Genomic DNA, 15,373 nt, shown 5'->3' with positions numbered 1-15,373 from the left:
GTGGAACATGCGAGGTCAGGTGGGTGGGACTGCTCAGGTGGCCCCACCCCCCTCCTCAATGCAGTTACTGCCCCCCAATTTTAACCCTCTTTTTTTTAATTGCAAACAGCACATAATATATTCCATCACTAGTGGGGGAGGGAGGGGGGATGGGGTCTTCAAGCGCCCCTGTCTCCATGGATGGCCCGGGGGTGGGGCGGGCCGGGTGGCATGTCGCGTTGGCCCGGGGCGTAGGCGGGCTGTCCGGGGGGGTTTTGGCTGCTGGCCCTGGGGGGAAGGTGCTGTTTTGGGGGTGGGGAGTGGGGGGGGGGGGGGGGGGGGGGGGGGGGGGTGGGGGCCCGGCTCGTGTCTCCTTGCCTCCTGGCTGGGGCTGTCCCCCCGTGGCGTGGGGTGGCGGGAGGATGGTGGTGGGGGGATGGTGTTTGTGTGTGTTGGGGGGGGGGGGGGGGGGGGGGGGAGAGTGGTGTGGGTGTGGGGGGATGGGTGGTGTGTGGGAGGGGGGTGGTGTGGGTGTGGGAGGATGAATGGTGGAGGGATGATGTATGTGTGGGAGGATGGGGTATGTGTTGGAGAATGTATGGTGCAGGGATGGGGGAGTGTGTGGGAGGATGGATGGTGGAAGGATGGTGTGTGTGCGGGAGGATGGATGGTGTATGGGAGGGAGGATGGTGTGTGTGGGGGAGTGGTGTATGTTTGGGAGAGTGGGTGATGGTGGGGTGGTGTGTGTGTGTGGGAGGATGGGGTACGTGAAGGTGGATGTTTGGTGTAGGAGAGGGAGGACGGTGTATGTGTAGGAGAATGATGTATGTGTGGGAGGATGGGTAGTGGAAGGATGGTGTGTGTGTGTGTGTGTGGGAGGTGTGAAGGTGGATGAATGGTGTATGAGAGGGAGGATGGTGTATGTGTGGGAGGATGAGTGGTGGAGGGATGATGTGTGTGTGGGAGGATGGGGTAGGTGTGGGAGAGTGTATGGTGGAAGGATGGTGAGTGTGTGGGAGGAAGGATGGTGTGTGTGTGTGGAAGGATGGTGTGTGTGTGGGAGGATGGATGGTGGAAGGATGGTGTGTGTGTGTGGGAGGACAGAGTATGTGAGGGTTGAATGGTGTATGCGTGGGAGGATAAATGGAGGAGTGGAAGGAGAGTGTGTGTGTGGTGTGTGTGTGTGTTGGTCTGGGGGGGGGCAGGACTGGTTCTCGGGGTGTGCGGCTGGGCGGCTGGGGTGTGGGGCTGGCCTCTGGTGGTGGCCGTCTGGGCGGGCCGGGCCCCCCGGGGGGGCGTGCGGGCCCTCGGCCTGTGGGGGGGGGGGGTGTCCCTGCGCTCCTGGGCCCGGGCCCTCTGCCCCGTCTGTCCCGGGCGGCCGGTGCCCGGGGGGGTCGGGGACTGCTGGCCTCGGCCCGCCGGGGCCGGTGCCCTGTGTCCGCGGGGCGGCTCCTGCTGGGGTCTCCTGCTGCTGCCTTCCTGGCGGGCGAGTGGTCGTCTCTGTGGACCGGTCGGGATCTATTGCCTGCGGGGGGCTGGTGGCCTGGGTCTCGGGACCGCTTGCCTGACTCTGGCCTCGTTCAAGTGACGGTGGCATCTGCATGATCACTCTGCATGGTCACTCCTTCCTGAACGTCTCCACACAGTCTTTGCGTCGCCGTGTGGCCGAGTTCTCCAACACATCCACACAGGTTTCTCTGCGCGTGTTCTTGAATACAGCAGTTTCACTTATATCTATTATCATATTTTTTTTTCTTTTTTTTATTATTTCTGTTCTTATTATTATTATTACTCTTACTCTTATTATTATTATTGTTACTATTACCAACTAGCTGTGTAATGACCTACTGGCTAGGATGATCTTAGCTATATATGTTGTAAGTAGTATGGATTACATGGTCTTCTGTATGATGTTTCAAGTCCCCACCCGCACTCCCCACACCCTTTCTGTCCCTCTCTCTCCCCTCCCTCTTCTCTCTACTTTCTTTTCTCTCTCTCTCTCTCTGTCCCCTCCGGTCGAGTCCAGCATTAAGAGTCTGATTTAATAAAGTTTTTTCATGTCATCAAGAGGGACTTTATACATGTAGTATAAATCCCTGCTTGATAGAGTAAAATTGCCCAGCATCAGACGGCAGCCAGACAATCATTCTGTTTGCAACGATGCTGGACAAGACAGGTTGGAAAAAAAAAAAAAAAAAAAAAAAAAAAGACAAAGCAACTGAAGTTTTAACCTCTTCATCACAGACCCCCTGTACAGGTTCCAGCAAGAGATGCTACAGTCCAGCAGATGTTAGCAGCCAACAGAAAGCAGCAATGCAAACATGTAACATAGCAACATGACTAGCAGGAAGCAGCAATGCAAACATGTAACATAGCAACATGACTAGCAGGAAGCAGCAACGGCAACATGTAGCATAGCAACATGACTAGCAGGAAGCAGCAATGGCAACATGTAGCATAGCAACATGACTAGCTGGAAGCAGCAATGCTAACCTGTAGCATAGCAACATGACTAGCAGGAAGCAGCAATGCTAACATGTAGCATAGCAACATGACTAGCAGGAAGCAGCAATGCTAACCTGTAGCATAGCAACATGACTAGCTGGAAGCAGCAATGCTAACATGTAGCATAGCAACATGACTAGCAGGAAGCAGCAATGCTAACCTGTAGCATAGCAACATGACTAGCAGGAAGCAGCAATGCTAACATGTAGCATAGCAACATGACTAGCAGGAAGCAGCAATGCTAACCTGTAGCATTACACAGTTCAGACCCCAAGTAGTTATATGGGAATGTAAGAAAACCATGAGAACAGCCTCTCAGATCCATCCTCTACTTTTCTCTTTCCTAGTATTACTTTACTCATTCCTAGTATTACTTAACTCATTCCTAGGATTACTTTACTCATTCCTAGGATTACTTTACTCATTCCTAGGATTACTTTACTCTTTCCTAGTATTACTTTACTCTTTCCTAGTATTACTTTACTCTTTCCTAGGATCACTTTACTCATTCCTAGGATTACTTTACTCTTTCCTAGTATTACTTGACTCTTTCCTAGTATTACTTGACTCTTTCCTAGGATCACTTTACTCATTCCTAGGATTACTTTGCTCTTTTCTAGTATTACTTTACTCATTCCTAGGATTACTTAACTCATTCCTAGGATTACTTTACTCATTCCTGGGATTACTTTACTCTTTCCTAGTATAACTTTACTCATTCCTAGTATTACTTTACTCATTCCTTGTTTACTTTACTCATTCCTAGGATCACTTTACTCATTCCTAGGATTACTTTACTCATTCCTAGGATTACTTTACTCATTCCTAGGATCACTTTACTCATTCCTAGTATTACTTTACTCATTCCTAGTATTACTTTACTCTTTCCTAGGATTACTTTATTCTTTCCTAGGATTACTTTACTCATTCCTAGGATCACTTTACTCATTCCTAGGATCACTTTACTCATTCCTAGTATTACTTTACTCATTCCTAGGATCACTTTACTCATTCCTAGGATCACTTTACTCATTCCTAGGATTACTTTACTCATTCCTAGTATTACTTTACTCATTCCTAGTATTACTTTACTCTTTCCTAGGATTACTTTACTCATTCCTAGGATCACTTTACTCATTCCTAGGATCACTTTACTCATTCCTAGTATTACTTTACTCATTCCTAGGATTACTTTACTCATTCCTAGTATTATTTTACTCATTCCTAGGATTACTTTACTCATTCCTAGGATCACTTGACTCATTCCTTGGATCACTTTACTCATTCCTAGGATTACTTTACTCTTTCCTAGGATTACTTAACTCATTCCTAGGATTACTTTACTCATTCCTAGGATTACTTTACTCTTTCCTAGGATTACTTTACTTTTTCCTAGGATTACTTTCCTCATTCCTAGTATTACTTTACTCATTCCTAGGATCACTTTACTCATTCCTAGGATCACTTTACTCATTCCTAGGATCACTTTACTCATTCCTAGTATTACTTTACTCATTCCTAGGATTACTTTACTCTTTCCTAGTATTACTTTACTAATTTCTAGGATTACTTTCCTAACATTCCTAACAATGTCAGTAATGTGGTTTTCTTTCAGGAGGAGATACCATGGACATTTTCTACTGTGTTCCAGTTCATTTTACTCTGGTACAGCAACACTTTAGCTGTGGAGATACACTTAATTTATTTTGGGTATGTCATTTCAGACATCAGGCTGAAAAAATAGACCTCATAAAAGTTCATTTCTAAGTTCTGGAAGTCTCTACGCCACAAAACAACTGTCGAGAAAAGGAATTTCAACACTATTTCCCGCTCCGTCTTTACATCAAGAGTTTTTTCTGTTTCGTGAAGGACTTCGACTCACTTGTCTTCCCATTTTTTGACAGCGGCTTTCCTTCCATCTCGTGGTAGACGGGAACCACGGTGACGGTGTACTCGGTGTCCGCATCCAGGTTCTTCAGGACGGTGCTGGTGGTGGTTCCAGACACCTGGTCCTGGTTGCAGAGAAAAGAAAGAAATGTTCTTAGAAAGGCCAGAAATCTCAGCATTTAGTTTAATGTTCTTCACTCCAGGGGCTTAACAGGAACAGACTCATGGTTCTGCTCAGATATACATTTGTTCTTTGTCCATTTATTTTAACAGTTTCTCTCTCAGAAGCTGCCAACTGACTGAGATCATTTCTTCTGGTTCCACATCTCAACGTTTCATGTCACAACATTTCTTGAACCAATTTCTTTTTTTTTTTGAGGGCTATGAAACAGATCCCTCCATCATATTATAGCCACTTCCCACTTCACGCTCAGTTGTTCTTCATTAGCTGTGAGAAATGTACATTTTCCAAATGCTCCTGAATGTTGTGACACTGCAGCTTTTCTGGGACAAGAGAAGAAACTTCTTGCTTTAAACTACCTCAGAAACAAATACAAACATCTCATTCCCATGAAGCATCTCCAGAGTTTTAGTCCAAAACTGTGACTTTATCATTGAGTACAGCACCTGCTCTCACTTAAAAACCACGTTTGAACCCTAAGCCAAGCCATGTGATGCCATTGTCGGCTAAATGAAATTAGCCAGTGGAAAACCTTCAGCTTGTGTCCAGACTTGAACTAATGTCAGAAGAGACGACGTCAAATCAGACAGCACAGCAGCATGATGGGTAAAATCACCACCAACATCAATCAGGGAAGGTTTTCATAAACTTTATCGTTGGAATCTCAGTTTTTGCTTCAGCGGTCCAGTCATCACATAACACTACACAGTAAAGTGGAAACAGATTATTTCATGACCATTATTGACCCTGACGAGTGTGTGTTCACTGCTCTGATGTGGGTTATGAAACGATTCAGGGTATAGATGTGGGGCATCACAGGGCAGCGGTCCGGGGCTACGCCCCTTTCTGACCTCAACCAAATCTGCAAGCATTCAACAAAACCACGGAGCGTGTGTCGCGGTGAAAAAAGGTAATCGTTGAGCTTTAAAACAGATCAGATTTTTCATGCTTTCCCACATGCGTTATGGGACAATGGAAACCTGACAGGAAAGTTTTTCTCCAGATTTGCAGAGAGTGCCGTCCAGAAACCAGCGCATATATCTGACTAAGCACTAATGCTTCCGACAGTCTACGTACGACAAAGTTCTGAAACGATCAAGAAGCGACAACGTTGTTTTCTGAAGGCGCAACCATGGTCCACCACGAAAGACGAGTTTTTCTCATTAACCAAATTCATCTCTAAAAGTTTACATCCGAGAAACGAAAGTTTTACAGTGTTTCTACTGGATAGGGTTAGGGATTAAAAGCTGTTACACACTGGTTTATACTGGGATTAAAAGCTGTTACAGACTGGTTTATACTGGAATTAAAAGCTGTTACAGACTGGTTTATACTGAGATTAAAAGCTGCTACAGACTGGTTTATACTGGAATTAAAAGCTGCTACAGACTGGTTTATACTGGGATTAAAAGCTGTTACAGACTGGTTTATACTGGAATTAAAAGCTGCTACAGACTGGTTTATACTGGGATTAAAAGCTGTTACAGACTGGTTTATACTGGGATTAAAAACTGCTACAGACTGGTTTATACTGGGATTAAAAACTGCTACAGACTGGTTTATACTGGGATTAAAAACTGCTACAGACTGGTTTATACTGGGATTAAAAACCGCTACAGACTGGTTTATACTGGGATTAAAAACCGCTACAGACTGGTTTATACTGGGATTAAAAACCGCTACAGACTGGTTTATACTGGGATTAAAAACCGCTACAGACTGGTTTATACTGGGATTAAAAACCGCTACAGACTGGTTTATACTGGGATTAAAAACCGCTACAGACTGGTTTATACTGGGATTAAAGACCGCTACAGACTGGTTTATACTGGGATTAAAAACCGCTACAGACTGGTTTATACTGGGATTAAAAACCGCTACAGACTGGTTTATACTGGGATTAAAAACCGCTACAGACTGGTTTATACTGGGATTAAAAGCTGCTACAGACTGGTTTATACTGGGATTAAAAACCGCTACAGACTGGTTTATACTGGGATTAAAAGCTGCTACAGACTGGTTTATACTGGGATTAAAAGCTGCTACAGACTGGTTTAGACTGGGATTAAAAACCTCTACAGACTGGTTTATACTGGGATTAAAAGCTGCTACAGACTGGTTTATACTGGGATTAAAAGCTGCTACATACTGGTTTATACTGGGATTAAAAACCTCTACAGACTGGTTTATACTGGGATTAAAAGCTGCTACAGACTGGTTTATACTGGGATTAAAAGCTACTACAGACTGGTTTATACTGGGATTAAAAGCTGCTACAGACTGGTTTATACTGGGATTAAAACCCGCTACACACTGGTTTATACTGGGATTAAAAACTGCTACAGACTGGTTTATACTGGGATTAAAAGATGCTACAGACTGGTTTATACTGGGATTAAAAGCTGCGACAAACTGGTTTATACTGGGATTAAAAGCTGCTACAGACTGGTTTATACTGGGATTAAAAACCGCTACAGACTGGTTTATACTGGGATTAAAAGCTGCTACAGACTGGTTTATACTGGGATTAAAAGCTGCTACAGACTGGTTTATACTGGGATTAAAAGCTGCTACAGACTGGTTTATACTGGGATTAAAACCCGCTACACACTGGTTTATACTGGGATTAAAACCCGCTACACACTGGTTTATACTGGGATTAAAGACCTCTACAGACTGGTTTATACTGGGATTAAAAGCTGCTACAGACTGGTTTATACTGGGATTAAAAGCTGCTACAGACTGGTTTATACTGGGATTAAAAGCTGCTACACACTGGTTTATACTGGGATTAAAAGCTGCTACAGACTGGTTTATACTGGGATTAAAAACTGCTACAGACTGGTTTATACTGGGATTAAAAGCTGTTACAGACTGGTTTATACTGGGATTAAAAACTGTTACAGACTGGTTTATACTGGGATTAAAAGCTGTTACAGACTGGTTTATACTGGGATTAAAAGCTGTTACAGACTGGTTTATACTGGGATTAAAAGCCGCTACAGACTGGTTTATACTGGGATTAAAAGCTGTTACAGACTGGTTTATACTGGGAAAAAAAACTGTTACAGACTGGTTTATACTGGGATTAAAAGCTGTTACAGACTGGTTTATACTGGGATTAAAAGCTGCTACAGACTGGTTTATACTGGGATTAAAAACTGCTACAGACTGGTTTATACTGGGATTAAAAGCTGTTACAGACTGGTTTATACTGGGATTAAAAGCTGCTACAGACTGGTTTATACTGGGATTAAAAGCTGCTACAGACTGGTTTATACTGGGATTAAAAACTGTTACAGACTGGTTTATACTGGGATTAAAAGCTGTTACAGACTGGTTTATACTGGGATTAAAAGCTGTTACAGACTGGTTTATACTGGGATTAAAAGCTGCTATAGACTGGTTTATACTGGGATTAAAAACTGCTACAGACTGGTTTATACTGGGATTAAAAGCTGTTACAGACTGGTTTATACTGGGATTAAAAGCTGTTACAGACTGGTTTATACTGGGATTAAAAACTGTTACAGACTGGTTTATACTGGGATTAAAAGCTGTTACAGACTGGTTTATACTGGGATTAAAAGCTGCTACAGACTGGTTTATACTGGGATTAAAAACTGCTACAGACTGGTTTATACTGGGATTAAAAGCTGTTACAGACTGGTTTATACTGGGATTAAAAGCTGCTACAGACTGGTTTATACTGGGATTAAAAGCTGCTACACACTGGTTTATACTGGGATTAAAAGCTGCTACAGACTGGTTTATACTGGGATTAAAGACCTCTACAGACTGGTTTATACTGGGATTAAAAGCTGCTACAGACTGGTTTATACTGGGATTAAAAACCTCTACAGACTGGTTTATACTGGGATTAAAAGCTGCTACAGACTGGTTTATACTGGGATTAAAAGCTGCTACAGACTGGTTTATACTGGGATCAAAAGCGGCTACAGACTGGTTTATACTGGGATTAAAAGCTGCTACAGACTGGTTTATACTGGGATTAAAAGCTGCTACAGACTGTTTTATACTGGGATTAAAAACCTCCACAGACTGGTTTATACTGGGATTAAAAGCTGCTACAGACTGGTTCATACTGGGATTAACAGTTTTTATAACATTTAGTTCTTCTGAGTTCAGAACTGGACTAAAATAGATTGATGACATACAGCTCGTCCAAGACAGAAAGCTTACAGTCTAATATCTGGTTGGACCTCTTACCTTCTCTGTGGAACTATTTCAATGAACTTTGCCAGATTTATTTCCTTCCAGTGTTACATTAATCTTTCACCCAGATCTTGTACTGATGGAGAGTCCAACCACTGCACAAAGCCTTCTCCAGCACAAAGATCCTCCACGGGATTCAGGTCTGGACTCTGTGGTGGTCTGTTTATGATGTCTCCTGTTCTCTGAACCACTCTTTCACAACCTGAGCCCCATGAATCCTGCACCGTGCCATCAGGGAAGATGGAATAACCCGTTTATTCAGGATATTCAGGTATCAGCTGAACCGAGACCTGAACCTAAGCCTGAACTTAGGCCTGATCCTAGACCTGAACCTAGGCCTGATCCTAGACCTGATCCTAGGCCTGAGCCTAAACCTGAACCTAGACCTGATCCTAGGCCTGAACCTAGTCCTGATCCCAGACCTGATCCCAGACCTGAACCTAGACCTGAACCTAGGCCTGATCCTAGACCTGAGCCTAGGCCTGATCCTAGACCTGATCCTAGGCCTGAGCCTAAACCTGAACCTAGACCTGATCCTAGGCCTGAACCTAGTCCTGATCCCAGACCTGAACCTAGACCTGAACCTAGGCCTGATCCTAGACCTGAGCCTAGACCTGAACCTAGACCTGATCCTAGGCCTGAACTTAGGCCTGATCCTAGACCTGAACCTAGGCCTGATCCTAGGCCTGATCCTAGACCAGAACATAGACCTGACCAGCTGCAGCAACTCCAGATCATAGACTGCCCCCACAGGTTTGTACAGCAGCACTAGGCATGATGGCTGCATCCCTTCATCCTCCTCTCTTCTTACCCTGATGCTCCATCACTCTGGACCAGGGTAGATCTGGACTCATCAGACCACATGACCTTCTTCCATGGCTCCAGAGTCCAGTCTTTATGCTTCCTAGCAACCTGAAGCCTTTTTCTCTGGTTAGCCTCACTGGTTAGTGGTTTTCTTCTGGCTCCACAGCTGTTCAGTCCCTTGAGTTCCTTCACATCGTTCATGTGGAAATGTTCTGAGTTCTACTGCTGTTTTTCTTCCATCTGATTCCACCAAACATTAAACCACCGATCACCATCATTCAGGATGTTTTTCTGACCACGTTTCTTCCTGGAAGATGATGGTTCCCACCATCCTTCCAGTTTTAATGATGGTTGGACAGTTCTGAACCTGGTTCTAGTTTCTGCTTCTCCTGAGATGTTTTCTCTGCTTGATGCCGATGATCTGACCCTTCTGGACCAGACTAACGTCTTTCATGTAATCTGATATGGTTGTTTAAGAAATGAGAGCTGCATCAGTTCAGGGTAAACAATCGTTGCAGCTGTGACATCATCATCCACGCAGGGATTATCCAATGGGATAATTAAACCTTAGACCTGCTGATATCAGCGGAGTTCTTACCACATCCTGTTCTCCTCCATCGGCTGGCACCCAGATCACGATGTACTCCCGGACGTTTCCCTCGGGAGGCTCCCAGCGGACGTTCAGGGTGCTGGTGGTGGGATCAGTAACCTGCAGGTTCCTCACGAAGCCCAGTGGCTCTGAGCAAACAGAGAAAGTCAGAGGGGACAGTCTGGATGTTTGCCTCCAGCTTCCAGCTGCTCGGGCCCAGGAGGAAATGATCCAGCTCGGCCATCTGAATTTCTCCCATCAACTTCATCATTTTTTACATTTTTCCTGTTATAAATAACGGTCATTTAATTCCCTAATCACAATTACTGGAGCTCAATACAATTATCTTGTCCACGGCCCTGCAGGAGAAAAAGGTGGTAAAACCAACGGAGGAAAATGTGTCACCTAAAGAATCCTTTCTGTTCACATGTAAGCATGCTTTTAGATGAATATCTACATCTGTGCAGGGTATTTCTGTTCCCGTGTCAGAGCCTTCCCGGTTCTCCAGCCTCGTCCCAGTCCAAAGACATGCATGTTAATCCAACCGATGCTTCTACATTAACTGCAGGTTGAGAGTGAGTGGCCTCTCTGATAATCATCATTTTCACCGTCTTATTAACCATAAAACAGACTTTCACATTGAAGTTTGCAGTTTTCTTTGATGCCAGGATGTGACCTCACATGTGGATTCATGTTGGTTCAGTGAGACTGAAGAGCAGAACGGCCCTGCAGCTGTTACCGTTAAGGAGCAGCTGGACCAAAAAACCCAATAAAAACAAGAAACTTAAAATCTAAATTCAGACTGAATGAAATAATTTGCTAATCTTTTTTTTATATATCTAATAAACCAATATTTTATTCACAATAAAACCCAGAAACACATGAAATGAAAGTTATTTCATTGTTTCATGAAAAATATGAGCTCATCCTGAATGTGACGACAGCAACACATCTCAGAGAAGTGGGAAAGGCTGGAAAAATAATCAGCTACAGGAACATTGGAAACAACCAGGTTAACCAGCAAAATGACTGTACAGAGAGCACCTCAGAGAGGCAGAGTGTCTCAGATGGAAAGACGGACAGAGGTTCACCAATCTGAGACATACTGGCTCTAAAAGTTCAGAAAAATGTTCCTCAGACTGAAGATCCACCATCTACAGTATAGGATATCATCAGAAGATTCAGAGAATCAGGAGGAATCTCTGTATGCATGGGACAAGGCTGGATGCTGGTGATGTTCTGCATTAAAAGCAGACATGATTCTCTACTGGAAACCACTGCATGGACTCCGGAAGACTTCCAGAAACCACTGTCTGTGAACACGGTTCACCCTGAAACCCACAAATGCAGGTTAAAACTCCATCATGCAGAGAAGAAGCCAGATGTGAACAGGAGCCAGAACCAGCTTCTTCCGTCTTCTCTGGTCCAAAGCTCATTTAAAGCGGTCTGAGGCAAAGTGGAAATCTGGATGAAGATGTGAACTAGTTTGTGGAAAGCATGGACGGCGTGTCCTGCAGTCTTCCCACACCCCTGTTTCCTGGGAGCTGCCTGGGGCGGGGAATGGTTTGGTCTGCTGGATCAGGATTCCACCTGGCATCACTGCTGGGGGCCTGTGTTTCTGAGAGGGAGGGGGTATTCGAGGGTGGAATAGCAGCATGGATGGGAAGGTGGGAGGGTTGGGGAAGGAGGAAGAAGTCAGGAGGCAGGAGGAAGGAGGAAGGAGGCGGGAGGTAGGCTGGTGCAGGAACAAGGTTTCAGTGATGACAACTAACAGAAAAACGACGGGAAGACGACAAACTACACGGATGAAGCATGACATGAAGATTACACGGATGAAGCATGACATGAAGACTGCACGGATGAAGCATGATATGAAGACTGCACGGATGAAGCATGATATGAAGACTGCACGGATGAAGCATGACATGAAGATTGCACGGATGAAGCATGATATGAAGACTGCACGGATGAAGCATGACATGAAGATTACACGGATGAAGCATGACATGAAGACTGCACGGTTGAAGCATGACATGAAGATTACACGGATGAAGCATGACATGAAGACTGCACGGTTGAAGCATGATATGAAGACTGCACGGATGAAGCATGATATGAAGACTACACAGATGAAGCATGACATGAAGATTACACGGATGAAGCATGACATGAAGATTACACGGATGAAGCATGACATGAAGACTGCACGGATGAAGCATGATATGAAGACTGCACGGATGAAGCATGATATGAAGACTACACGGATGAAGCATGACATGAAGATTACACGGATGAAGCATGACATGAAGACTGCACGGATGAAGCATGATATGAAGATTACACGGATGAAGCATGACATGAAGATTACACGGATGAAGCATGATATGAAGACTACATTAAGACTACACGGATGAAGGATGATATGAAGACTACACGGATAAAGCATGATATGAAGACTACACGGATGAAGCATGACATGAAGATTACACGGATGAAGCATGACACGAAGACTGCACGGATGAAGCATGATATGAAGACTGCACGGAAGAAGCATGATATGAAGACTGCACGGATGAAGCATGATATGAAGACTGCACGGATGAAGCATGACATGAAGATTGCACGGATGAAGCATGACATGAAGATTACACGGATGAAGCATGACATGAAGACTGCACGGATGAAGCATGATATGAAGACTGCACGGATGAAGCATGATATGAAGACTACACGGATGTAGAATGACATGAACATTACACGGATGAAGCATGACATGAAGACTGCACGGATGAAGCATGATATGAAGACTACACGGATGAAGCATGACATAAAGATTACACGGATGAAGCATGACATGAAGATTACACGGATGAAGCATGACAAAGATTACACGGATGAAGCATGACATGAAGACTACACGGATGAAGCATGATATGAAGACTACACGGATGAAGCATGATATGAAGATTACACGGATGAAGCATGATATGAAGACTACACGGATGAAGCATGACATGAAGACTACATTAAGACTACACGGATGAAGCATGATATGAAGACTACATGGATGAAGCATGATATGAAGACTGAACGGATGACGTATGACATGAAGACTACACGGATGAAGCATGTTATGAAGACTACACGGATGAAGCATGATATGAAGGCTACACGGATGAAGCATGACATGAAGATTACACGGATGACGTATGACATGAAGACTACACGGATGAAGCATGATATGAAGGCTACACGGATGAAGCATGACATGAAGACTACACGGATGAAGCATGACATGAAGACTGAACGGATGAAGCATGACATGAAGACTGAACGGATGAAGCATGATATGAAGGCTACACGGATGAAGCATGACATGAAGATTACACGGATGACGTATGACATGAAGACTACACGGATGAAGCATGATATGAAGGCTACACGGATGAAGCATGACATGAAGACTACAACGAACTGGCCGAGTGAAAAGGAAGAGGTTCTTATACACAGATGGACTGATGGGGAACAGGTGGAGTTGGCTTAAATCAAACCAGGTGGAAGCAGCGGGATTAAGAGTCGGAATGTAATAAAAACATAAGGATGAGCGGATAATGATGGATTTCATGGCAAAAATGACCTCAATGAAATCTCCTCCCAGCTTTCCTTTACTGGACAACGTGACGCTGAGAAGTACAGTTTCCTTCACATTAATCTAATTTACCTGCTGCTGTGATAGGTCGCCTGTATCTGACCAATAAGAGCAGAACTAACCCCCCCACCCCCCCCGTCTGCTCATCACTTTCCCCAGAGCTCAGTCTCAGAGGAGAGTCTGCCTCAGTCTGAGAGGAAATCCTGTTTTCCTGTGTCTGCTGGTCTGAAGTGGTTTCTGAGTCCTGGTGGGAGTGTATAAACCTCCTACTGGTACTCACTGGTCTTGCCGTTGTCGGTCAGGCTGGGTCCGTCTCCCTCGGCGTACACGGGGACCACAGTGACGGTGTACAGGGTGTCCGGGCTCAGCTTCTCCAGGACCGTTTTGGTGGTGCTCTCCGACACTTGTTTCTGTTCAAGACACACGGTGGAAATCAAACCAGCAGTGTGGGAGGCTGAAACCACCCGTCAGCTACCTGCACCGAATTCTGAGGTGCAACGATTCAGACACAGATGTTGAACTTTGTTGGGGGATTTGGGGGATTTTTTTTTTACCCTTAAAACTCCAAGCTATATTTTTTGTATAAACTGCATGTAGAATGTAGACAGACATGCTGTTTCCAGCCTCAGGTGTCAGATTCTGAGGCTAAAATGATGTAAAATGAAAGGATCAGTAGATTTAGCAGCATGAGGGACATTACCATCAATCTAAGCTCTCTGATTGGTGGAGAGTCTGACAGGAAGTGGCTTCATCATCATGTCCAGGTCTAAATAGAGGTCTCTTAGCAACATAGTAGTGATGGTGATGTTTTTATGGTGAAATGTGATAAATAATGCTGTTATCATGGATCATTGTGGATTTACCAGATAGAGTCTCTGAATAAAACTACATTTAGTGGCTGGATTGTAAACAACCTGGACGGGATAGAAATGCTGGAAAACCTCCGTAGATCAGCTAAAGGGTAAAATATCCATCACATTTACCCCACACAGCTACACACCACCGCTCCTGGCGGAGGAGGAGGTGGAGCTCAGAGACCTGCTGGAGGTTTAAGGGGTTAAACAGTTTCCATGCTGTAAACATCTGTTGTGGTGACGGAGCTGCTGGTGGCTGATGTTTCTCTGTTTGCTGCTGAACTTATTAAACTTTGTGAGGATCTTACAACAATCTCCAGTCCTCCGTTTGTAGGAACGTAGATGACTTTGTACCCCTGGACGTTGCCCTCGGCTGGATCCCAGCTCACTGACAGCGAGGTGAAAGTCGGGTCCGTCACCTTCATGCCGCCAACGCCACTCAAAGGCACTGAAAGAAGAAAGAAGTTTAGCGCTTGGTAAGAGATGGAAAAAGCAGCAGCTTTCAGCCTCGCAGCAGCTTACAGGTCTTCCCATTCTCGGACTGCCGCTTTCCTTCCCGGGCAGGATACACTGGCAGCACCGACACCGTGTACTGGGTATCAGGCATGAGGTTCCTGAGAATGATGGAGGTGGTTCCTGCAGGAACTTGTTCCTGAGCAGCAAGAAAAAGCAGCAAAGCCGGTTCAAGC

The 15,373-nt window shown here is 44.7% G+C and overlaps 1 protein-coding gene across 6 annotated transcripts in view; it reads right to left on the bottom strand.

Annotated features, from left to right (window-relative positions):
* col12a1b (collagen, type XII, alpha 1b) overlaps window positions 1–15,373 on the bottom strand; it is a 182,808-nt gene that overhangs the window by 77,266 nt on the left and 90,169 nt on the right. For all 6 annotated transcript variants that reach the window (XM_041976517.1, XM_041976512.1, XM_041976515.1 and 3 more), the window contains 5 exons: window positions 15,207–15,336; window positions 14,993–15,132; window positions 14,111–14,240; window positions 10,191–10,330; window positions 4,367–4,496 (listed from right to left, as the gene is read on the bottom strand). In XM_041976517.1, coding sequence (XP_041832451.1) covers window positions 4,367–4,496; window positions 10,191–10,330; window positions 14,111–14,240; window positions 14,993–15,132; window positions 15,207–15,336 — 670 coding nt within the window. The remainder of the gene's footprint in view (window positions 1–4,366; window positions 4,497–10,190; window positions 10,331–14,110; window positions 14,241–14,992; window positions 15,133–15,206; window positions 15,337–15,373) is intronic.

Source organism: Melanotaenia boesemani, chromosome 22 (genome assembly GCF_017639745.1).
Source record: "Melanotaenia boesemani isolate fMelBoe1 chromosome 22, fMelBoe1.pri, whole genome shotgun sequence".
NCBI classification, from domain to species: Eukaryota; Metazoa; Chordata; class Actinopteri; order Atheriniformes; family Melanotaeniidae; genus Melanotaenia; species Melanotaenia boesemani.
Note: the sequence above shows the minus strand (reverse complement) of the source record. Positions and strands in the feature narration are given on the sequence as shown.